The 25,843-nt window shown below is 38.1% G+C and overlaps 1 protein-coding gene across 3 annotated transcripts in view; it reads right to left on the bottom strand.

Annotated features, from left to right (window-relative positions):
• Positions 1-202: 202 nt before the first annotated feature.
• The window catches only part of CLOCK (clock circadian regulator), a 132,971-nt gene continuing 107,330 nt past the window's right edge, over positions 203-25,843 (bottom strand). For 2 of the 3 annotated variants that reach the window (XM_030313846.2, XM_030313847.2), the window contains exons 19-23: positions 24,551-24,703; positions 17,879-18,088; positions 16,901-17,106; positions 12,314-12,560; positions 203-7,907 (exon numbers count right to left, since the gene is read on the bottom strand). In XM_030313846.2, the coding sequence (XP_030169706.1) occupies positions 7,728-7,907; positions 12,314-12,560; positions 16,901-17,106; positions 17,879-18,088; positions 24,551-24,703 (996 nt within the window). In that variant the 3' untranslated portion in view covers positions 203-7,727. The remainder of the gene's footprint in view (positions 7,908-12,313; positions 12,561-16,900; positions 17,107-17,878; positions 18,089-24,550; positions 24,704-25,843) is intronic. The other variant, XM_030313848.1, reaches the window with a different exon arrangement.

The raw sequence follows: 25,843 nt of genomic DNA, 5'->3' as shown, positions 1-25,843 counted from the left end.
TCCGACACGAAGCTACGAGGTAAAAATCGCTAATACGGTTAGACTCCATTGCTGAGTAAAAAGAAAAGAAAATGTCATTGGTGTTGATTTTAAAATATTTAATAGTCTTCCTTTAAAATCCAAAATAATGTGATTCTTACAAGTTATGTGCCACATAAAGCGGGTGTTATTTTTTGAGAAATGCAGGTGATACTGAAAAACATAGCACTGAGGTATTTTTTATTTTTAAAATTGAGTAAGGAAACAAAGTCTGGATCTAATTAGTTTTACATTTACAAAAAAAAAAAAAAAAAAAAAACGAAAAACAAAACAAAAAAAAACCAACCGATGCTACTGCTTGGCTCTTTTGTTATGATTTTAGGTTTGGAATACATTACAAAAGTCTACGGGAAAGAGCAATATAATAATAGTACATGTAGTTTTAGAAAACTATGCACATCATAACCTGGAGAAATGATCATACACCAAGAGGCCTGAGTGGAGGTAGGCTAATAAAACACGTTACCTCTTCTCAAAGGACAGCGCTGAAAAACAAGTGCAACCAATTGTAACACCAAATTAAAATGGCAATATTAAGTTGGTAACAAAATGATCCACGTTTTATGTAATATTGTACTTCCAAACACAGCTCATGAAAATCAGCAGAGAACCTAAGATAGCACCATTGAAACCATTCATTATCCCTTCGTGCTTCGGTACAATTTAGGATTGGGGCAGAATACAATACCTACAAGATGTCCATCTCGTTTTTGTAAATCAGTTTGGATTTCAATTCAATGTTTGCTTTAGGAAAAGTACGTATTCTTAAGATCAGTTAGCCATGTACATATAGCTCTACCTTTTTGGAAGTTAAGACAATGGGCTACATCTAATTTTTATCTAAAACCAAGAACCAAGCAGTAAGGACAGCAATGTCAAGAGTAGCACAACCAAGAACCACACAGAACATTAGAAAGAATTTGGTGTATGTTTTTACAGCTACTAACTGATGTTAACAATTAAAAATTTACAAAGATAAAACTTTTTTGCACTAACTGGTTTCAACACAGCACTGAATGTGACTCATCTTTGGGCTTCCATCTCTACATAGAGTAAATGTGCAAGTGCCATACTGAGGCCCTTCCCCAACTTACGCCATAGTAAAACAGATTCCAAAATAATTCTAGAATGGTCTAAAGTTACAGCTGTTCTAGCTGACATGGGGGGAAAAAAAAAGACATTTCCTGGCCAACTTTGTTTTGCTTGATGATTGTCTAGGTACATAATACATCAATCTAAGGATAATAGAGCTTTCTCTACTAACTCTTTAGTACTGGCACAACCATTGCCAGCAGTGAATTTGCACCAGTACAGAATAACTCAAAACACACATAAAACATTTGAATGTCATTTAAGCGATGTCACAGTTTGTTTCCTCAGAAATAAAAGCATACATTTGAAACACATTTTCATTTTAAGCCTCAGAGTTAAACATGTTCTACATCATTAAATCCAACTTGTGGCTGACATGCTTTGGTTATCATTCTCTGAGGGGTCCCGAAAGCTAGATGGTACACGCCGCTGGAGGCCTGTGGGATTCAAGAGCTCCTCGGAGAGCCCTAGAATGGAGAATTCTGTTCCGATGTATACTAGCTAAGAAGTATCCTCCAACTTGTAGGCTTCAAATGTCCCAACACTACTTGAGTGGCTAGTACTGTCTATGAAGGCCTTGTTTTTGTAGAGCCAAGCAACAGTACCCTAAAGACAGCAAACAGTTTTTGTAGGAGAGTACAGTGCACATACGTTGTTCCACCTGTATTTAAGGACTTGAAATGGGTTTTACTATGGATATGATAGTGACAGCCATTCGAAGATGCCGATCTTCTTACTAACATTTCCCCAAATGGGCAGAACAGAGGCAATGTGTGCCACTGGTTCTGTCCTACTGGCCTTTGGCTGCATTGGGGAAGTAATCCTATAAAAAGTACCCATAAAATAGAAAAGGCAGCAAGTGAAACTAGAAAAAAGGTTGGAGCTATACAAAGCAGATTTGGAAGGAGTTACCTTTATTTTTTCTTAAATGAGTTGAGAACAGGAGGGAAGTGCCAGGGCATCCGGCTTTGGGCCCTCCACTGCCGTCCTGAAGTAAAACAGATTTGGATTGGCCCAGGGACAGTCCTGGTGAGGGCTGGAGACTGCGCCCCCAGATAGAGGAGCCAGTTCTTTTAAGTAGAAGATTACGAAGCAGAACAAAACAAACCACAAATTAAATACATGACACTGTGAAATCACTCTGATGAGAAAACAACACAGATATTTAAAAATATAAATAAATACATTTAGCCATTTTCATTCAACAAACCCAGAGAACTGCTTTCAAAGCAATTGCCTCTTTAAAATCACGTTCTAAATTCTTCCATAAATACTCACTATTTTGATTGTCACTGAATGCAGCACCTCAGTGTTTGCTGGTGGTGGTGATGGGATTCCACTTCAACAGTCTCTTCATAAACTATATCCTACTTCACTAAACGTTTCCCTAGGAAGACCCAGGCAGCTTACAAAAATATTGTTAAATACTCAAAGCAGAACCTGCAAAGTATTATTTTATTTAAGAAAAACAAGGAATGTAGTGTTAAATTATGACAAGGGGGAAAATATGCAAAACAGTCACATGGAAACAAAGTTTTAATTTTTAAATGTCCACATTTGCTGAATTTCTTGTGAGCTGTTCAATACTGTTTTAAATATCCTGAATTAATAACTAACTATACCAATAAAATTCATCCCCTGTGTTTCCACAGGAGACATATTTAAAATAAGACCAAATTATACTTTTCTTCAACTGAAGTTGTCTTTTTCTCAGTCCTTTTTGTGCAAAAGAGATTATAAGAGCAATTCAAATGGAAACGCTGAAATGACATGCCAACATTTCAGAGCACATTTAAAACACCCAGAAGAATTCTTGAAATTATCATATTCTAAAATATTACTACCAGTCACTTTTAGGTTAGTTCTATACATCTATTCACACTGATGCAACTGTCCTAGGCCTCTGAAAATAAACAGGCTCATTGGTCTCTTTTGGTGTCCACATGATAGGCAAGACAGGTTTACAATAGTGTCGAAACGGAACTAGCCATCTACAATCTCCTGACTCCGCCACATTCAGAACCAAAGTCAAAGTTCATTTGGCTACCTTGAAATCACTCCCAGAAACCTGCTACGGTTCACTGGATCTAAACATTTCTCAGAAATGTATCATTTTAAAATTTCACCTAAGTGATGATTTGGGGATCCTTTAGAAATGGTAATGCTTAAGATAATAAACTTTATCAAAATGAATAGTTGCAATAAAGTGCTTGTTACATTTCAAAATGATGCTTTCAGACTGTGGTTATGTTGTTTTCGAAGTGTGTGCTATTCCTACAGAAAGGATCCCCAGGCATGAGAGTTGGGTGGTCTCACCTGTCTCAGAAAGCAGCAGCGCTATCTTTTGGTAGGCTGACAATAGGCACGTTACCCATGCGGATGAGGCTATACTAGTGCTATGGCAAAAGGGGGAGTAAATTAGAAAAGTGGAGGCATGTGGAGGGTTCCTACCATATTCATAGTTATATACAAATATATTAAATATGCTATAAAAATAGTCGACTCTTTTCCTTTGCATTTATTTCAGAAGCTCCTTTTAGAGGAATGCTCACCCAACCCAAACAAACTTAAAAGGGTCTCTCTCTCCAATCGCTAATTAAAATGGCAAGTGCCTTTGTGCTGTTCCTTTTCCACCATTTGAAAATTCCAATCTGCTCACTCCTGGCTAGACTCACTCAGCAATAGTAATATCCAGTGTTTATACCTTCCAACACTGACTCCCAAGGGACTAGGAATAGGATCACAGATATTGGAAAGGTTATAGACTTGAATGAGTTTTCCACAAATGTCCATCATCAACAAACTCAATCACCAAAGAAATAGAGAAAAAGAAAAAAAGGAGAAACGAGCAATACCAAAGTAAAATGCTATTTGCATTCCACTTTAAAAAAAGGAAAAGGTTTACCTCACTGTAGTGGAAACATTAGAAATCAAGTTGAATAATATCCAGTTGAAAATAATTTTCACCACTGTGGAGCCGGAGAAAGAGTACTATTTCGAGGGGCCCCTTTCTAAGGCCTCTTGAACAAAGGTTCATCTCCCTTCACTGCAATGCCCTGCATGGAGCTGCACTGCTTCAGTGCCCTTAACTAACTGCAAGCAGACCGCTTTAAGGCAATGACCAAAGACTCTTAGCACTTCTGAAGAATGCAAATAACATTTTCACTCTTCTGCACTAAGTATTCTGTAACCACCTATTCAAAGTCACTGGCATCTTTTATTACCAGTACATTCCTAAACCAGATGTAAGTAACAAAGCGGAGCATGGGACTCGAATTACCCCCTCAGCTTAGGACAGACTTTGGAGACTGAACAGTAGTATTTACCTGTTGCCATCCCCATTCCTCATATTTGCTTTTCCTCCAATATATTCCAGCTCAAGAACCAGAGTACTTTTGAGCATCTGGGTTCTGGTCTGACACCACTCTTAGCAGCAATGTGACTGACCCCCGCAGCCTCGCCTGAAGGGTTTAACAGCACTGGCACCGGGGGCCACCACAGTGCAGAGCAGGGCGACTGCAGAGCAGCTCACGTTTTTCCAGATCTTCAATAGTTTGTCACTTAAAAAGTGCCACCCAGAATAAAATGTTTTGTAAGAAAAAATGAATCGCTGTGAGAGTACAGCGGAGGGAAGATGGTGACTTTTAAGTAGCTGAAAGGTGTCTGTATTTGGTATTTTTTCATTACGTAGATTTGGGATTTTAATGAACAACTTTGGCTACAGGAACGAAGATCAGGCAACTGCCCAGTCTTCATCAGAATGCTCAAGTCTCAATTATGGGGGAGGGGCAGGGGCAGCTCTGCAACCCAAGTTCAAGAAAAACCGGGGGCTGGGCGGGGGGGGGGGGGGGGGGGGGGGGGGGGGGCGGGACGGGACACAGAGGAGCTGAGGCAGTTGGCGCTTACTAGCTCTTCGACAACACTATATATTGACAGCCAAGGGAATGCAGCTAGCTGTCCCTTTAAATTCAATCAATTCTAAGCAGGGCAAAAATGGGCTGTGAGGAACAACAGGAATTACAAAACATCATTTTGTCTAATTTTCCTTCCCAAATATCTATGAGGATGGAAAATACTTGAAGGGACTGGTAGAGGAGAATGTGAACAGTCTACAGATTTACCTTGTGGCTTGTCTTCTGCTTTGCCTTTGAAGACCTAAGTACACAGTACTCACCGTTCACCATCTTTCCCTTTAAGTACGGTATTTAGAGGATAAATCTTAATAAATATTATAGTTCTTCATATCTTTTGTTATCCATACCACTAAATATTGCCAATAAATAAATGAGGCACAACTCAGATATATGGAATGGCATGGTAAGGTTGAGAAAGGCAATCTGAAAGGGGAGAAAACTAATACTGTTGCCATATTCTACATCAATTTCACCTATGTGTACCTACGCTCAAGTTACATACATATTCTGACAGCTATTCTTGACATTCATGAGAAAGTCAGAAATCTCTTCATCCAGATCATTTAGCTAGAAGAGGAGCTTCTTGATATGTTCATTATTGATTGGTATCCAGTGACACTTCTTTTGTAGAAGGCTAGGTACCAACTTTCTTTGGTTATTTTCTTCTTCAATATGAACTCTCTAATAGATGTGTGGCCAGGTAGAGTTGTCTGTAGAAAGACAAAGTCTATCCTTTTGGGATGATAGCAAAGTGAAGGACAGAAAAGTCATAAGAACGGTCTTAGAAATTCCTCTGACTCCTTTGTCGAGCAATTCTATAGTACAATATTTTCATTGCTCAAAACCTTTTTCAGTTCTGTTACACATTTCCTTTTAAGGTCAATTCTGAGTTAACTACAGCTTGCTATCCTCCCTTCAGTAATAATTTTTGATATTTTAATAAGGTATTTCCATTAATTTTCCTTTGCTCTGTGGTTGTCAATTTAATTATTAGTACCATAAAAGCTCTAAGATGATCTTTTTATGTATGTAATTTCTGTTGGAATTTATTACCTTTAGAATCTAATATTGCCAAATGAAATCTTAGTTCACGTTTAGAAAGCATGTGAGTTACAATATTCTAGTGTTATAGTAAAGGCAAAGCCAATTCTTACCCCTTCTTTTTTCTTTGTAGGAATATCAAGATCATATATAGAAAACATTGACAGGTAATTCTTAACTGTTCAGCTTTAAAGGAAGATGCTGATTTAGGAAACAATTTTGTGATCACATCAATGACTCTGATAGTGTCAGGATGTCACCTTGTTTTTATTTCTAAGTTACTTGTACCTCCAGTCCAAGAGACTCAAAGCAGTCTTCGTGGAAACTTAGGAGAATCATAATGGCACTGACACCCACATGCTGTTAAAAATGTACTAAGGTTTCAAAACTGCTACTGAAACCAGACAATGAATTCAAGATGGTGAGTTATCACCTGAATCAAAATCAAGGCACTATGGGTTTTTTTTTTCCCCTCAAATAACCCTGAATCATTTCTGACTAAAAGAAGCATTGAAATTGTGAAGGATAATAAAAAGATTCCAACAAATCCTAAAAGTTAAAATTCCCACCAGTGAGAATGTTAAAAAGTGCCTAAAATCTTTTGTGTGCAAATTTTACTCCTATAACTGAAACATTCTTGAAATTACTTTCAGGCTTATTGAAAACCGTTTACACAACTATTTCCAACTATGAACTATATATCAAAATATGTGACCAAAACTTCCAACCATCTAAAATAAAGCAGTGCAAATCCTATTTTCAAACATAAATGAAAAATAATGAAATAAAGGATATTTCTGAGTAACTTGAAAATCCTGTTGTCTCAATAATTTAACCTGGAAAAAAATATCCATTCCCAGCAGCACATCATACCTCACTGAACAAACTGTGACATCACAGCCAAAGTATGAACAAAAAGCCTTGTGCCCCGGAAAAGTGAGAACACTACCGTGTTGTAAACAAGAGGGGAAACAGAGGATGTACTAGTTTGCACATGGCGTCAGAATCTAAGGAAATATACTCATACCTAAGAGATAATGCTTTCATGCAGCTTACAAAATGTTTTGCTTTCTCTCCTTTTATCCAGACATATACATAATATTTTTACAGTATCTGTACATAGAGCATTTGAACCACACGACATTCTGAAATTACTATTCAATCATTATCTGAAAAGGGAGAGGGGATGGGGAAGGGGTCTACTGGGTCTACTGGACTGTCTTCATGGCATCGTTGTACGCAAACCCCTGACATGACAGTGGCGTGTCCTCTGTAACACTTGAAAACAGGCACAGAACCACTAAAAGTTACTAACATTGTTAGTGCCTTTCTGATTGACCGGAGGTCATGTTTCATAGCTGAGCTTAACATTTGGCAATCTATCTTTCCATTTGAAAAATAGCTGGGCGAGTAAAACACTGTCAGAATTGGCTATGGCCCCATGATCATCTCCTGCTGGCTGGTATTTAATGTACATCTGTAGCACTAGGCAGCACTTTCCCTGCTAACTAAGTCCAGAAACTAGAACACTCAATACTGCATCTTGTGAAACTGCTGGACCTTCTCCTCCTAGTCTCAGATCATCTGAGCAACTCTTAGGGACAACCCCTTCCTCCTGAGATCAGAGAGGAGGGATGTGTGCTACTGTGGTTGAACCTTGGAAGGATCGGTCAAACTGTCAGTCCTGTGCCGATTCAGTTGCTGCTGTTGCTGAGACTGGTGCTGCTGGTGATGTGACTGAGGGAAAGTGCTCTGTTGTAGTGGAAATGCAGCAGAGAGGATAAGCTGAGTCGAAGGATTCCCGTGGAGCAACCTTGAAGTCTAGAAAACAAATGAATTATGCAACATTGCTTTACCCTCGTTATGCTGTCTACATCAAGCTTTACTCAAGTTTTCTGCTCTACATAGGGACAGAATCCTTAAATTCCACATAATCTACATCATTTGTACTTTCTCATTTAAAAATAGTATTTTGGAAAATGCTTATGAGGCTTTCCCTTCTTTTGAAAGTACAGAATTTCTTTCTTTAAGGAATCTGAGCTAGATATTTTATGGTAGAGAAAGCAATCTATGTCATGAGACCAACCACACAATTTTTCCTTTTATAAATCCTAAAGACCACAATTTTAGACAGTAAAATGTAAGCACAGGCAGGAACATACGAAACACATATACTCTGGGGTCAAAGAGACAGTGCCTCTGCAGTCTGTTCAGTTGGTTATGGCGGCACGTCAGTAGCCCAGAGCATGAGCCACTGGGTTCAAACTCTGGCTAACCCACTTGCTAGACTGTGTGACTTGTTCAAACTATTTACTTCTCTGGGACTCGGTTTCTTCATTTACAAAATTAAGATAATCGCAGTGCCTCCATACTGGGTTTTTATTAAGATTAAATATTAACATTAGTGTTATTTAAAAGTACCAGAAAAACGAAGGCAAAATTAGACACTTAAGTCTTATATGTAGCAGTGTGGTGTAAAAACAAACCAACCAATCACACAAGGGCACAGGATCTGAAATCAGAAGCCTTCAATTCGAGTTGTGCTCTGCCATTTATTTATTAGCTGTGTAACCCTGGGCAAGTCTCAACTCTGTGAGCCTCTTTCTTTCACCTGATTTCTATTTCTGGTTATACAAAGGAAATTAGCCCAAAGAAAGTGAAGTTTTAAATGAATTTTCTCAGTCTTACTTACTGACAACACACCTTGATGCAGCACTCCTAATCTAAACATATGATGGGAGATTTTTGCAAATGTATATAAAGGACACCTGTGCTGCGTGCGCGCGCGCGCGCACACACACACACACGGACAGGTCCTTGAACCTTACACTTTGCCAAGGACCTAGAAAAACTTTTTCTGTTATTTAGAAAAAGTTTTTGTAACATAAAGAGCTCAGGATATTTGTGAGTCTTACAGGATTACAACAGAGGCGTATTTGGAACCAGGTGTTATATAATCAGAAAAGCCAAACTGTGTATTTACTATCTACAAAGAAGTGCATTTCTAAAGGGTATTGTCTACCTTATTTCTTTAGGGGTCCCATGTCTTTGGGATACTTTTTTCAGGAGGGAGGGATAAGAGAATGCTTTTTATTTATTTATTTATTTTTGCGGGGGGGCAGGTTAATTTGTTTTAATTCCAGTATAGTTAACATAGAGTGTAATACTAGGTTAGCGATAGTGATTCAACACTTCCATGCAACACCTGGTATTCATCACAAGTGCACACTCCTTAACCCCCATCACCTATTTCCTCCCCCCAACCACCTCCTCTCTGGTAACCATCAGTTGGTTCTCTGTAGTTAAGAGTCTATTTCTTGGTTTGCCTCTTTCTTTATTCATTTGCTCATTTGTTTCTTAAATTCCACATACAACTGAAATTATATGGTATTTGCGTTTCTCAGTCTGACTTGTTTCATTTAGCATTATACTCTCTAGCTACATCTATGGTATTGCAAATCACAAGATTTCATTTTTTTCATGGCTGAATAATATTCAAGTGTGTACACACACACACACACACACCCACACACACATCTTTATTCATTCATCTATTGGTGGACAGTTGGGTTGCTTCCATAATTTGGATATTGTAGATAATGCAGTAAACACAGGGGTGCACATATCCTTTCAAATTAGTATTTTTGTCTTAAGTGTTTTTATTTTTTTAATGTATTTATTTAAATTCAAATTAGTTAACATACAGTGTAGTATTGGTTTCAGGAGTAGAACCCAGTGATTCATAACTTACGTATAACACCCAGTGCTCATCCCAACAAGTGCCCTCCTTAATGCTCATCCCCAACCTACCTCCTCTCCAGCAACCCTCAGTTTGTCTTCTGTACTTTAAGAGTCTCTTATAGTTTGCCTCTCTGTTTTTATCCTATTTTTCCTTCCCTTCCCATATGTTCATCTGGTGGGTTTCTTAAATTCCACAGATGAGTGAAATCGTATTTGTCTTTCTCTGACTTATTTCACTTAGCATAATACACTCTAGTTCTACCCATGTTGTTGCAAATGGCAAGACTTCATTCTTTTTCATCGCTGAGCAATATTCCATCGTATATAAGTTATATATATACCACATCTTCTTTATCCATTTGTCAGTCAATGGACATTTGGGCTTTTTTCATAATTTGGCTATTGTTGATAGTGCTGCTATAAACATTGGGGTGCACATGCCCCTTCGAATCAGCATTTCTGTATCCGTTGAAAAAATGCCTGGTACTACAACTGCTGGGTCATAGGGAAGTTCTATTTTTAGTTTTTTGAGGAACCCCCATACTGTTTTCCAGAGTGGTTGCACCAGTTTGCATTCCCACCAGCAGTAAAAAAGGAACCCCTTTCTCCGCATTCCTGCAAACATCTGTTGTTTCCTGAGTTGTTAATTTTAGCCATTCTGACAGGTGTGAGGTGGTATCTCATTATGGTTTTGATTTGTATTTCTCTGATGATGAGTGATGTTGAGCAGATTTTCATGTGTCTGTTAGTGACATGGATATCTTGAAGAAGTGTCTATTCATGTCTTCTGCTAATTTCTTCACTGGCTTACTTTTTTTGGGGGGGTGTTGAGTTTGAGAAGTTCTTTATAGATTCTGGATACTAACCCTTTATCTGACACATCATTTGCAATACCTTCTCCCATTTTGTCGGTTGCCTTTTAGTTTTGTTGATGGCTTCTTTCGGTGTGCAGAAGGTTTTATCTTGATGAGGTCCCCATAGTTCATTTTTGCTTTTATTTCCCTTGCCTCCAGAGACATGTCTAGTAAGAAGTTGCTACGGCTGAGGTCAGAGAATGCTTGTTCTTTTAAGGACTCTTGTTCCCTGACAGATTTAGAAGACTGGGACCTTAAGGCAAGTTCTCTCCTTTTTTAAGGTTTTGCTCAATTCTCATTGAGTATTATTTCCTCTAGATAATAGTTTATAACTTGTTATAAGTTCTTGTTATTAATTCACTTATAACAATAGCTAGCCTAGTCATTAACAGCTACAGTATGGGCTTTAAGATCTACAGGACTGTCAGTATGACTCAGACATTTAGGCAACTAACCTTAAGTTTTAGCTTTCCATATCACCAGGTTAAGAACTCTATGTGCACGGTAACACGGGTGATAAATTAATAATGTGTTTATGCCTGAGTATACAATACTGAATCTTCTAATCACACCATATATTGTGGAACCCTAAAATTGATGATATGATATGTATGTGGCTGGCCTACATGGAATGGTCTCTAGCACAAATCTAGGCTAGCCTACATTCAGAATTGCTCCCCTTAGGCAAGAAGGGAAAAAGCTGGATTTCCAGATGTCATAATCTGCTACTGTGCACTCCACTGAGAGTACTGAGGTCCAGGAATTTATCCTGAAATCCCAGCTAACCCTACGTAACTTTCTTCCATATCCATTAGATAAGCATATATCCAGGTATCTATTGAGATACATGAGAAGACATGTGTCTACATTTTGGCTGATCTGAGTGTTTGCTAAATTAATCAAGACAGTGCTGATAAATTTCAGCTCGTTATGTGCCTTGTAACTATGTTCAGTGATTTACATGTACTGTTTACCCATGAGATATCAACTATTAGCACCTCCATATTATAGATGAATTTTGGTAAATAACCTACCAAAGGTCACACAGTATATGGTACAGCAGTGACTCAGTCTCAGGGCAGCCTGACTTTAGAGCCCAAGCTCTCAATTATGACATACACAGCCCTCCACAGTATTTCTCCTCTGATATTAATTTATAACCAAAAAATCACTGTAAAATTTAATCCAACATAATAATTCAAGATAATGCCTATTACTTTTTTTTTTTTTTTTTTTTTAAATCCCTGTTGACATGCCTGCCCTGTAGAGAGAGCATAGAATCTGATGGGCTGCTTAGAAGGAAGAAAGAAAGGTGTCTGGTGAATTCTAGAAACTCTAGCCGGACAGAACTCTATATAAAGTGGCTTGATGTAGGTGGGCAGCAAGTAGCTCCTTATTTCTATCCAGTAGTTCAGAGAACTGGCCATGTCCACAGCAGTGCTAGAAGTCTTCCAGAGACCAGACAAGGGAAGAAATGATAGCTAGCTGGACAAGCTTTCTGTCCTTCCAGAGATTTAACTTGTACAATAAGCTTGTATGGATTTTTCGGATGATTTACAAAACTTCTCTTAATGTCTAATTTCATTATATGAAAGTAAACGGGCTTGGGAGAGCTCCCATGGGCAAAATTACCTGTAAAAACTGCTGTGGTGGTTGGGTCAGCGGAGCCTGAGAAGGTTGCTGAACTGAAGCAAGCGGCTGTTCCTGGGAGTTCTGCTGCTGTGTGGCTGGCAGTGCCTGTGGCTGCTGCTGCTGGGTAGCAAACGTAGGGTAGGCAGTCACCACCTGCCCCATGAGCATTGTGCTGGGTACCATGACCGCCCCACAAGCTACAGGAGCAGTTACTAATTTGGTCACAAGCTGCTGACCTTGAGAAAATCTGTTAAGAGGAAATAAAGAGAAGAAGCGACATCAGAAAGATAAAGTATTCATTATAAAAGGCAGTGAGCTGAATACTTCTTTAATACCCAGTGATATTGCCAGTTTAGATTTTTAAAAGCTGTATGTTCCAATTTTGTTTCATGTTTTTAAAGATTCCTTCTGGGGCACCAGTAAAACAAAAATGTATAAGCAAAATGAAATGATCACAAAACAAAGTTTCTGGATATCCATGTGCAAAAGAATAAAGCTGGGCCTTTACCTTACCCCACATACAAAAATTAACTCAAGAGTGGATTAAAGCACTAAACATAAGGGCTACAAGCATGAAACTCTTAGGAAAGAAAACAGGGGGAAAGTTTCATGACATTGGATTGGGCAATGATTTCTCAGATGTGACACTCAAAAGCACAAGCAACAAAAGAAAAAAAAACAGATAAACTGGATATTAAAATTAAAAACTTCCGTGCATCAAAGGACACTATAGTATCAACACAGAGAAAGAGAAACCCACAGAGTGGAAGAAATTATTTGCAAATCATATCATCTGATAAGGGGTAATAACTAGAATATATAAAGCAATCCTATAACAAACAATCTGATTAAAAAATGGGCATCTTAAATAGACGTTTTTGTAAAGAAGAAATAAACGGTCAGTAAGCAAATGAAAAGATGCTCAATGTCACTAATCATAAGGGAAATGTGAATCACTTCACTTCCACCAGGATGACTATGATAAAACAAACAAAATAACTAGTGTTGGTGAAGACATGGAGAAGCATTGCTGAGAGGAATGTAAAATAGTGCAACTCCTATGGAAAACAGATGGACTATTGCTGAAAAAATTAAGTACAGAATCACCACATGATCCAGCAATTCCATTTCTGAGCATATGCTCGAAAGAACTGAAAGCAGGATCTCAGATATTTGTACACAAATATTTGTTCACAGCAGCACGATTCAAAACAGCCAAAAGATGGATGCAACCCAACTATCCATCGATGGGTAACAAATAAAATGTGGTATATTCATACAACAGAATATTACTTAGCCTGAAAAAGGAATAAAATTCTACCACACACCACAACACAGACAAACCGTGAGGACACTGTGTCAAGTGAAATAAACCAGTCACAAAAGACATGCACTGTATGATCCCATTTGTGTGAGGTATCTAGAGTAGTGAAACTCATAGACTTATGTGCTTAGAAAGCAGAATAGTGGCTTCTAGGAGCTAGAGGGTAGAAGGAATGGGGAATTATTGTTCAATGGGTACAGAGTTTCAGTTTGGGAAGAAGAAAAAAGTTCTGGAGACTGATGGTAGTGATGTTCACAACAGTATGCATGTACCCAATGAACTGCTGAAACAGTTAACATGTATATTTATGTATATTTTACCACAATGAAAAAAGTTTTAAACCTATTTAAAAAATACCTTTTTTCTTTTTATAAAATTACTAGGTACTTGCGAGTCCGATATATGTGTCCTCCAAAATGCACATTATTTTGCTAACCATGGATAAACTTACAGCTAAGCTATCATAAGGGATTTCTAAAAATCTCCCTTGTTTACAGAAGACATTTACACTGCAAATTGTATCTTATAAACATAAATGAAAATTAAATGACATTCCAACAGTGAATAAAAGTACCATCAATTTATACATTTATCAATGCAGTATAGTACTTACCTTATTAGAAGTCACTAACATTCACTCCCTTCCCACCTTCCTTCTTCTATTTTAAAAATAATAATAATAAAAACCCTGGTGCCTGTTCAGGGAACAACATTATTTCTATTTGCCTCTTCTGTGAAATGAAGTTAGCTGCTCACATTGGTCACTACAGCAAGAAAACTGAGCTAAGCCTCTCCTGGGAAAGGAGCATAACTGCACTTATAAACTGAGGAAAGTACATAACGGTGTCCAACTTAGTACAAAGGCACTTTATTATTTATGTGGTCTCCACAAGACAAAACCTATTTTTTTGTTTTTGTTTCCTTTTCTTTTAAATTTATTTCAATTTTAGTTAACATGAAGTGCAATAATTGGTTTCAGGAGTAAAATTCAGTGATTCATCACTTACATACAACATCCAGAATCTATTTTTGAATCCATACCATATCTTTAAAATAAAACACTCTATTTTATGTATACTTCAAGACCAAATGTATTATTCAATGCAAAAAATATGTATAAAAGAACAAAATATTTACATATGAAGAATGATGCCCAAAGAAAAAGTAACATTTGGAAAGTGTTTTAGGCACAGAAGTATTAAATCCTCAATTCTCTGTAAATCTTTTTTTTTTTTTTTTTTTTTTTAAATTTTTTTTTTCAACGTTTATTTATTTTTGGGACAGAGAGAGACAGAGCATGAACAGGGGAGGGGCAGAGAGAGAGGGAGACACAGAATCGGAAACAGGCTCCAGGCTCTGAGCCATCAGCCCAGAGCCTGACGCGGGGCTCGAACTCACGGACCGCGAGATCGTGACCTGGCTGAAGTCGGACGCTTAACCGACTGCGCCACCCAGGCGCCCCAATTCTCTGTAAATCTTAAAAGAAATTAAAATCTGAATTGCCCAAACTGCTCACTGATAAAATGTGATGAGACTACTTCATCCATCTCTAGCACCAAAAGACATTCTTCAATCTACTTATGCTTAACTATCACTTCTGTGGCTTTGTATATATTGTTCCCTGAGCTGAGAACACCCTCCTGAGACTCCCTATCACATGTACACCCACAGCCAAGCTCTTTAAGACTCACGCCAAGTACCTCCTCTGTGAAGTTTGCCTTGACCACACTCCTCTCTTCACCTGTTTGCCTCAATCTATAAACCTGTTCACTTCCTCTTTCTAAAGACCTAAGCAGAAGTATTTATCATACAGTAATACTGATTTAACTTTTTATGGCTTCCTAGTCTGATCATTCTCGAGATGAGGAATGTACCAGCCATACTCACTTTAGTAGGCACTCAAATGTTCGCTGAAATATATATTTTCCCCTCAAAAAAAAAAAAAAGAGGTTCTACAAGTAGTTGCTAAACTGTATCCTCCAAAATGCACATCAGCATTCTAGACTAATGAAATTTTCCTCAGGCTTTAAAACGAACCCTCTAGATTTCAATGGAGCACATTCATAACATCTCCTTTCAGAATGTCAGACCTAAAAGTTGGACTTAACTTGAGGAACTAAGTTCCAAAGAGAAGCAAGTTCTCCCTGCTCTCACTGCCTCTGTGATCCTGTAGCTTCTTTACTCTCTGGAAATTATTGGATTTTAACAAAATCTATTACACAGTGTGATACAACAATAAAATTATAAAAGCAGCAGCCTACTTGTATTACAGTAAAATAAGTAAAAAATAAAAAATATTTTAAATAGAAGTTTTAATGACTATAGAGATCCTATAGTCATTAAAACATAGCTTCCCAATATATGAAATAATGATATTTCTTCAAAATACTTGTTTTTTGTTGTTGTTTCTTTTGGGAGAGCGAGCGAGAGTGCGCGCGCTAGGGAGAGGGGGAGGGGAAAGGGAGAATCTTAATCCATGCTCAGTGTGGAGCCTGACACAGGGCTCAATCCCAAGACCCTGGGATCATGACCTGAGCCAAAATCAAGAGTTGGATGCCCAACTGAGCCACCCAGGTGCCCCCAAAATATTTGTTTCTAAGTCAGCTATTTGGACTGCCCACTAAAATAAGTCACGAATGGCTATTTTTCTAGAATGACCCACAAATGTTTAGTGTACTTTTGAAATCAGACACCAAAGCTAAAATTCAGAAACTGCTCATCACCCCCTTTGCTACCTATAAGCCTTTGACCAAATTACTATAAACTCACTTTTTTCTTATCTGGGAAATAAACGACCCTAATACACATTTAAATAAAAAAAAAAAGAGTTAAATGAGATAGTGTATTTTGAGCACCTAGTACAGTACTCAAAAAACTCAAGAAAGGTAAATTAATTTTAATCCATGACATATATCAACTTATGCTAGTATCCACCCTAACCACTGTTACTGCCTGAAAACTCAACATTTGTACTACAATGATGAAAGTTTCAGAGTGATACAAACCCTGCCACAAATCTTATATAACGGTATGCTGTAGATGCTGGATTCTATATTTGGTAGAACATTTCTGGACCAAGAACAAAACTTGTTGTTGTCCGTTTATTACAAAGTCCTTAAACAATGAACATATTCTGCAATTTTATTTCAAATTCAAGAACTCTGGTGGGAGTTAGCTACAAACTGTTTTTTCAAATCAAATTACTGTTTTTTAACTAATCAATTTTTACAACTTTGGAAAAACTCATGAAATATGACAACTACCTGATCTGTCTGTCCTGAGTGAATGTAGTTACAGCAGTGCTCTGGGTACTGTTCTGTGGCATGCTAGATGGAATCTGGACCATGCTTCCGGCTGCCGGCTGTGAGATCACCATAGTGTTATACAGCGGAGTGGTGAGTGTGCTCTGTGTCTGACTAGGAAGCGAGGTTTGTTGACTGTGCCCACTCAGTACATTTTGTTGACTCTGCTAGAAAACAGAAGATTTTACAGATAAATGAAAACATTTTTTCAGTTAATATACATATACTACTAGCATCATTCTAACAACAGCTGGCAAGAAAAGAAGAGGCAGGACTTGTTACTCTGGGAGAAATCTAATACAAAGGAAAAAGACTTACAGTAACTGAGAATGAATTAGTCTTCAATCCTTGCTTGAATACAAGGTATGATTTTAGAAAAGGAGCATGATCTTAACAGGGATGAAATAAAATATAGATGAGCAATTTCTGTTAAATGCCCAAAGTGAGTGACTGACATTAGACATCTTTATAGATTTCATCTGAAGTCTTGGGATTTATAGTCACAGATGTATAACAATTACCTGCATCAAATTTCCTGGAATTTATATGAAATTTCTTAGAATATTGATTAAACTATCACTGTGCCCCAACTATAAAATTTTTAAATGTCAAAATACTGAAAGCATTTAACATCAACAATTTAACAATTTTGTACCAAATATTTTAATGATCACCCTCAAAAATAAGACTTCCTATTATTTTATTTATTTATTTTTAAAGTAGACTCCAAGCCCAAGGTGAGGCTTGAACTCACAACCCTGATATCATGAGACAATACGGTCTTACTGGCTGAACCAGCCAGGAGCCCCTAAACTAAACTTTCTAATTATTACTGTTAAAATATGGAATTATTCGAGATAGAGCTTCATTTTTGTTTCAGCAATAGCACACATTTCAGTCACTGAGCACTCCATAACCCACTATACTTGATATCATTACCTGACTTGATGTACTTTGTAAAGTCTGCTGTTGTATCATATGCTGAGTTGTGCCAATGTGTCCAGTATTCATTCCACTCTGAATTTGGTTGGTTTGAACAACCTGGCCCTGCATACTTATAGGTGCAAGTTGCTGGATGTTAGATGAATTTCCAGAAGAAAGTTGAACAGAACCAAAATTCAAACCAGGGGTTGACTGCTGTAAAAACATCTTCAGAAATAAAGATCACATTGTACCGTGAGATCATGACCTGAGCCAAAGTCACACACTCAACCAACTGAGCCACCTAAGCACTCCTACAAATTAAGTTTTAAAAGCAAATATCAGGATGGTCTAAGTCATTCTGAATGAATTAGCAATAAATACAGAATAAAACATAATTCATATTCATTCTTCCAGTTATCCTAACTCTATCATGTTTCCAATTGTCAGAAAAAGTGTTATAAATTTCAAAACCTCTACTTGTTTGAACACTTTACATGTTGGGGACCATTTGTTTCATCAGATGACATTATCCTAGCTCAGTGCTACTCAAGGCCTATGGACCGGAAGAGATCCAACATGGTGGAGAAGTAGGGGGACCTGAAATTCCCTCATCCCTCAAACAGCAGTATTGAGGCCAAAGGACTTTGAATTCCAAGAGTCCGGGCTGCATAGTGACAAAGATGTCTCCAGGGACCCATAGGGACACCTAGCGGGCCACAGGGCTACTTCAGCAAACAAATCAAAGCACACCTAGTGGAGGGTCCAAAACATGACTACACGTAGGGAGATAAAGCAACCAGAATCACAACAACAGAGAACAAATAACACACTCGAAAAAACACCTCCTGAAGGGCCAGGCCCTGGATAGTGTATGACCCCTCTTTAATATAGTAGTGCTCCCAGGTGCAGGCCACATAAGTTTTAAAACACATCAGGGACAGAAAACTAGCCAAAATGATGAAACGGAAGAATTCCCCTCAAAAGAAATTCTGGGAAGAAATGACTGCTAAAGAATTGACCAAAACAGATATAAACAATATAACTAAACAAGAATTTAGAATAATTGTCATAAAATTCATCTCTGGGCTTGAAAAAAGCATAGACAGAACACACAGAAGACAGAACACAGCAGAGAATCTACTGCTGCAGAGATGAAGGGACTAAAAAACAGTCATGATGAATTAAAAAATGTTGTAGATGAGGTGCAAAATAAACTAGAGGCGGTAACAGCAAGGATTGAAGAGGCAGAGGGGAGAATAGGTGAAATAGATAAAATTGTGGAAAAAGATGAAGCTGAGAAAGAAAAAAATTCTGGACCACAAGCAGTGAATTAGAGAACTAAATGACTCAATGAAATGGAACAATATTTGTACCACGGGAGTTCCAGAAGAAGAAGAGAGAGAAAGGGGCCAAAGGTGTGCTTGAACAAATCACAGCTGAGAACTTCCCCTATCTGGGGAAGGAAACAGACATTGAAATCCAGGAGGCACAGAGAACTCCCTTCAGATGTAACTTGAATCAATCTTCTGCATGACATATCATATGTGAAAGTGGCTAAATACAAAGATAAAGAGAGATTTCTGAAAGAAGCTAGGGACAAATGGGTCTTAACCTACAAGGGTAGACACATAAGGGTAGTAGGAGACCCATCTACTGAAACTTGGCAGGCCAGAGGGGAGTGGCAGGAAATGTTCAATGTGCTGAATAGGAAAAATATGCAGCCGAGAATCCTTTATCCAGCAAGCCTGTCATTCAGAATAGCAGGAGAGATAAAGGTTTTACCAGACAAAAACTGAAGGAATTCATCACCACTAAACCAGCCCTACAAGAGATCCTAAGGGGGGCTCTGAGTGCAATGTTTTGCAAAGACCACAAAGGACCACAGAAATCACTACAAGCATGAAACCTACAGCTAACACAATGAGCCTAATCCATATCTTTCAATAATAACACTGAATGTTAATGGACTAAACGCTCTAATCAAAAGACATAGGTTATCAGAATGGATAAAAAAACAAGATCCATCTATTTACTGTCTACAAGAGACCCATTTTAGACCTGAGGACACCTTCAGATTGAAAGTGAGGGGATGGGGGCGCCTGGGTGGCGCAGTCGGTTAAGCGTCCGACTTCAGCCAGGTCACGATCTCGCGGTCCGTGAGTTCGAGCCCCGCGTCAGGCTCTGGGCTGATGGCTCAGAGCCTGGAGCCTGTTTCCGATTCTGTGTCTCCCTCTCTCTCTGCCCCTCCCCCATTCATGCTCTGTCTCTCTCTGTCCCAAAAATAAATAAACGTTGAAAGTGAGGGGATGGAAAACCATCTATCATGCTACTGGAAGTCAAAAGAAAGCTAGAGTAGCCATACTTATAGTGGACAAATTAGATTTTCAACTAAAGGCTGTAACAAGAGATGAAGAAGGGCCTTATGTATAATTACAAGGTCTACCCTTCAAGAAGAATTAATAATTATAAACGCTTATGCAGTGAATTCAGAAGCACCCAAATACATAAAACAATCAATCACAAACATAAGCAATCTTATTGGTAAGAATGTGCTAATTGCAGGGGACTTTAATACTCCACTTATAACAATGGACAGATCACCCAGACAGAAAATCAACAGAAACAATGGCCCTTAATGATACAATGGACCAGATGGACTTGACAGATATATTCAGAACTTTTCATCCTAAAACAGCAGAATATACATTCTTCACAAGTGCACACAGAACATTCTCAAAACAGATCACTTACTGGGTCACAAAACAGCTCTTGATAAATATAAAAGAATTGAGTTAATACCATGCACATTTTCAGATCACAATGCTATGAAACTTGAAACCAACCACAGGAAAAAGTTTGGAAAACCTCCAAATGCATGGAGGTTAAAGAACATCCTACTAAAGAATGAATGGGTCAACCAGGCAACTAAAGAAGAAATTTAAAAATATATGGAAACAAATGAAAATGAAAACACAACAGTCCAAACCCTTTGGGATACAGCAAAGGGAAAATACATTGCAATCCAGGTCTATCTCAAGAAACAAGAAAAACCCCCAAATACAAAATCTAACAGCATACCTAAAGGAACTAGAAGCAGAACAACAAAGAAACCCCAAGGCCACCAGAAGAAGAGAAAATAACAAAGATCAGAGCAGAAATAAACAATGCAGAATACAAAAAAACCAGCAGAACGGATCAATGTAACTGAGTTGGTTTTTTGAAAAAATAAACGAAATTGATACATCCCTAGCCAGACTTCTCAAAAAGGAGAGGACCCAAACAGATAAAATCACAAATGAAAGAGGAGAGATCACAACCAACCCCACAGACATACAAACAATTATTAGAGAATACTATGAAAAATTATATGCCAACAAACTGGATAATCTGGAAGAAATGGATAAATTCCTAGACACTCACTCACATAGTACCAAAACTCAAATGAGAAGAAATAAAAAATTTGAACAGACCCATAAGTAGTGAAGAAATTGAATCAGTTATTAAAAATCTCGCATTAAAAGAGTCCTGGGCCAGTTGGCTTCCCAGGGGAATTCTACCAGACACTGAAAAGCAGAGTTAATACCTATCCTCAAGCTGTTCCAAAATATAGAAATGGAAGGAAACTTCTGGACTCATTCTAGGAAGCCAACATTATCTTGATTCCCAAACCAGACAGAGACCCCACAAAAAAGGAGAATTACAGGCCAGTATCTCTGATGAACATGGGTGCAAAAATCCTAAACAAGATACTAGCAAATTGAACTCAACAGCACATAACAAGAATTATTTACCATGATCAAGTGGGATTCATTCCTGGACTGCAGGGCTGGCTCAATATTCACAAATCAATCAATGCCATATATCACATTAATAAAGGACAAGAACCATATGATCTGTCAACAGATGCAGAAAAAGCATTTGACAAAATACAGTATCCTTTCTTAATAAAAACCTTCAAGAAAGTCAGGTTAGAAGGAACATACCTTATCATAAAAGCCATAGATGAAGGCCCACAGCTAATATCATTCTCAATGGGGAAAAACTGAGAGCTTTCTCCCTGAGATCAGGAACACGACAAGGATGTCCACTCTCACCACTGTTTCTTAACATAGTGTTAGAAGTCCTAGCACAAACAATCAGACAACAAAACGAAATAAAAGGCATCCAAATTGACAAAGAAGTAGTCAAGCTTTCGCTTTTGGCAGATGACATGATACTCTACATGGAAAACCTGAAAGACTCCACCAAAAGGCTGCTAGAACTGATTCATGAATTCAGCAAAGTTGCAGGGTACAAAAATCGATGTACAGAAATTGGCTGCATTTCTATACACCAATAACAAAGCAACAGAAAATCAAGAAATCGATCCCATTTATAATTGCACCAAGAACCATAAAATACCTAGGATAAACCTAACCAAAGATGTAAAGGATCTGTATGCTGAAAACTATAGAAAACTTACGAAGGAAACTGAAGACACAAAGAAATGGAAAAACATCCCATGCTCATGGATTAGAAGAATAAATATTGTTAAAATGTCAATACTACCCAAAGCAATCTACAATCAAATGCAATCCCAATCAAAATTGCACTGGCATTCTTCTCAAAGCTAGAACAAACAATCCTAAAATTTGTATGGAAGTACAAAAGACACCAAATAGCCAAAGTAATGTTGAAAAGGAAAACCAGAGCTGGAGGCATCACAAACCCAGACTTTAGCCTCTACTACAAAACTGTAATCATCAAGACAGTATGGTCATTGGCACAAAAACAGACACATAGACCAATGGAATAGAATAGAGAACCCAGAATTGGACCCACAAATGTATGGCCAACTAATCTTTGACAAAGCAGGAAAGAGTATCCAATGGAAAAAAGATAGTCTCTTTAGCAAATGGTGCTGGGAGAACTGGACAACAACATGCAGAAGAATGAAACTAGACCACTTTCTTACAGAATACACAAAAATAAATTCAAAATGGATGAAAGACCTCAATGTGAGACAGGAAACCATCAAAACCTTAGAGGAGAAAGCAGGCAACAATCTCTTTGACCTCAGCCGCAACTTCTTGTTCAATAAGTCTCCAGAGGCAAGGGAAATAAAAGCAAAAATGAACTATTGAGACTTCATCAAGATAAAAAGCTTCTGCACTGCAAAGGAAACAATCAACAAAACTAAAAGGCAACCGACAGAATGGGGAAAGATATTTGCAAATGATGTATTGGATAAAAGGTTAATACCCAAAATCTACCAAAAAACTTACTAAACTCCACACCCAAAAAACAAACAAACCAGTGAAGAAATGGGCAAAGACATGAATAGACACTTTTCCAAAGAAGACATCCAGATGGCCACCAGACATATGAAAAGATGCTCAACGTCACTCATCATCAGGGAACTACAAACCAAAACCACACTGAGATACCACCTCACACCGGTCAGAGTGGCTAAAATCAACAACTCAGGAAACTACAGATACTGGCAAGGATGTGGAGAAAAGGGAACCCTCATGCACTGTTGGTGGGAATGCAAACTGGAAAACAGTGTGGAGGTTCCTATCCTACAACCCAGCAATAGCACTACTAGGAATTTATTCAAAAGATATAGGAATGCTGATTCATAGGGGCACGTGTACACCAACGTTTATAGCAGTGCTTTCGACAATAGCCAAATTATGGAAACAGCCTAAATGTCCATCAACTGATGAATGGATATAGAAGATGTGGTTTATATGTACAATGGAATACTACTTGCAATGAGAAAGAATGAAATCATGCCACTTGCAGCAACATGGATAGAACTGGAAGGTATATGCTGAGTGAAATAAGTCAGTCAGAGAAAGATATCATGTTTTCACTCAAATGTGGATCTTGAGAAACTTAACAGAAGACCATGGGGGAATGGAAGGGGGAAAAAAAGTTACAAAAAGAAAGGGAAGAAGGCAAACCATAGGAAACAAATACAGAGAACAATCTGAGGGTTGATGGACGGTGGGGGAGAGGGGAAAATGGGTAAAGGGCATTGAGGAGGGCACTTGTTGGGAGGAGCACCGGGTGTTATATGTAAGCGATGAACCATGGGAATCTACCCCAAAAACGAAGAGCACACTTTACACCCTGTATATTAGCCAATTTGACAATAAATTATATTGAAAAAAAAAAAAAAAAAAAAGGGCCTGTGACCTGCTGGTTCTTCATCACCTATCATTCATAATTTATGCATGAGACAGAAGTAGTTTTCACTTAAAGTTTCCCTTCTCCAAAATACTAGTCTGACAGATGTAACTTTAGTGGGTCAGTAGATTGACCAAATAAGACTAATTTGAATCATACCTACTGATATTTCACTAAAACAATGACTGATGATTGATTTCTAAATTCTGTACCAACATGTACCTAAAAGTCTATATAAAATATTATTTTCATATTATGGGTATAAGCTTACTAAAAATAAAGACTATACAAGATGAATCTAATCTGGAGAAACAAGGATATTGATGGAAATATTCTTAGGAATGAATCAGACTATAAATTCAATCATATTGAGTAGGTAACCAATGAGTATTTACTGAACCAAATTGATGAAATGTATTTCTTGCATCTCATTTTTAAGTAAGAAAAGTCAATTTTATTAAGAAACCAAAATGTGAATGGCATGCTTTGTTGTATTCAAATATAATAACTTACCTGCAGCCCTTGACCATGGACCATTTGAAGTTGTTCTTGAATTTTTCTTAGTTCTTCTTGTTGCCGATGAATGTTTGCCTCTATCATCCGTGTCCGTTGCTCTAATTGGTCTTTTAGATGCTGCATGGCTCCTAACTGAGCTGAAAACTGAAACTGAAGTCCCATGTTTGGAAAAAGTGTAACATATTTTAGAATCACTTATTCTTCATAATTGTGCAATGTGAAAAATAAGCAGTATATATCATGAGTTAAAAATGTTATACCAATTACTAACGTATTGCCTCTTGGCTCCTAATTCACCCACCTTTGCTTAGCTTTGTGCTACTGGAGCTGGACCTTATAAACATCTTCCTTTGTCAGTGGACACAAACTTAGTCATGTCAGTAGATGGAGCTAGAGGGATACTGCAAAGGGAGGTGGCTTTCCAGCAAGTCCCACTGGCATCCTTATGGGAAGCTCCCCAACAAATTTTGCTGGTACCCCAGCAGGTGGCTTCCTGCCCTCCAGCCCTGGTCTCTGGCACCTCAGTGAACCTCCCTCTCATCCAGTGGCTACAGCCACACCAACCCCAATGGGAACTGAGTTTCAACCTAGCCTGGAGGAAGAAGTTTAGGAGGTTGGGAGAGTTTTCCAAGTTGTTCCTTCTTTGCATACTGTACTCTCCTTTTCACTTGCGGTTAGTGGCTGCCCCCTACATCCATTATGCCTGTATTCTTTAGAATTCCCTGTTACCAGTTAATATATTTTTTTATATTAGCCCTATTCAAATTTCCGGTATGGCTTCTGACTTCTGACCAGATCTTGACTGATTATGAGTATACACTGGCATTAGAAGACCAGAGATCATATTGTGGCTCTACCATTTCCTAGAACAAGTTTCTTAATCTCTACCATTTAACAAATGAAAAAGTAGCCGGTTCTTAGAGTTACTCATATCAAATTCTGTCATCCCTACAATGTCCTCTTTGTACACACTTGAAGGTTATAAAAATCTAAACAGATAACTAACCATATTTTTACTATTTCCTTTTTCTCAAACATTTTTTTAAATGTTTCTTTATTTTTGAGACAGACACAGAGTGTGAGCAGGGGAGGGGCAGAGAGAGAGGGAAACACAGAATCTGAAAGCAGGCTCCAGGCTCCAAGCTGTCAGCACAGAGCCTGACGCAGGGCTCAAACTCACAAACCACAAGATTATGACCTGAGCTGAAGTCGGACACTTAACCAACTGAGCCACCCAGGCGCCCCTCACATTTTCAACTGAAACTGTTCTCAGACAAGTACAAAATGTAG

This window comes from Lynx canadensis, chromosome B1, assembly GCF_007474595.2.
Source record: "Lynx canadensis isolate LIC74 chromosome B1, mLynCan4.pri.v2, whole genome shotgun sequence".
NCBI classification, from domain to species: domain Eukaryota; kingdom Metazoa; phylum Chordata; class Mammalia; order Carnivora; family Felidae; genus Lynx; species Lynx canadensis.
Note: the sequence above shows the minus strand (reverse complement) of the source record. Positions and strands in the feature narration are given on the sequence as shown.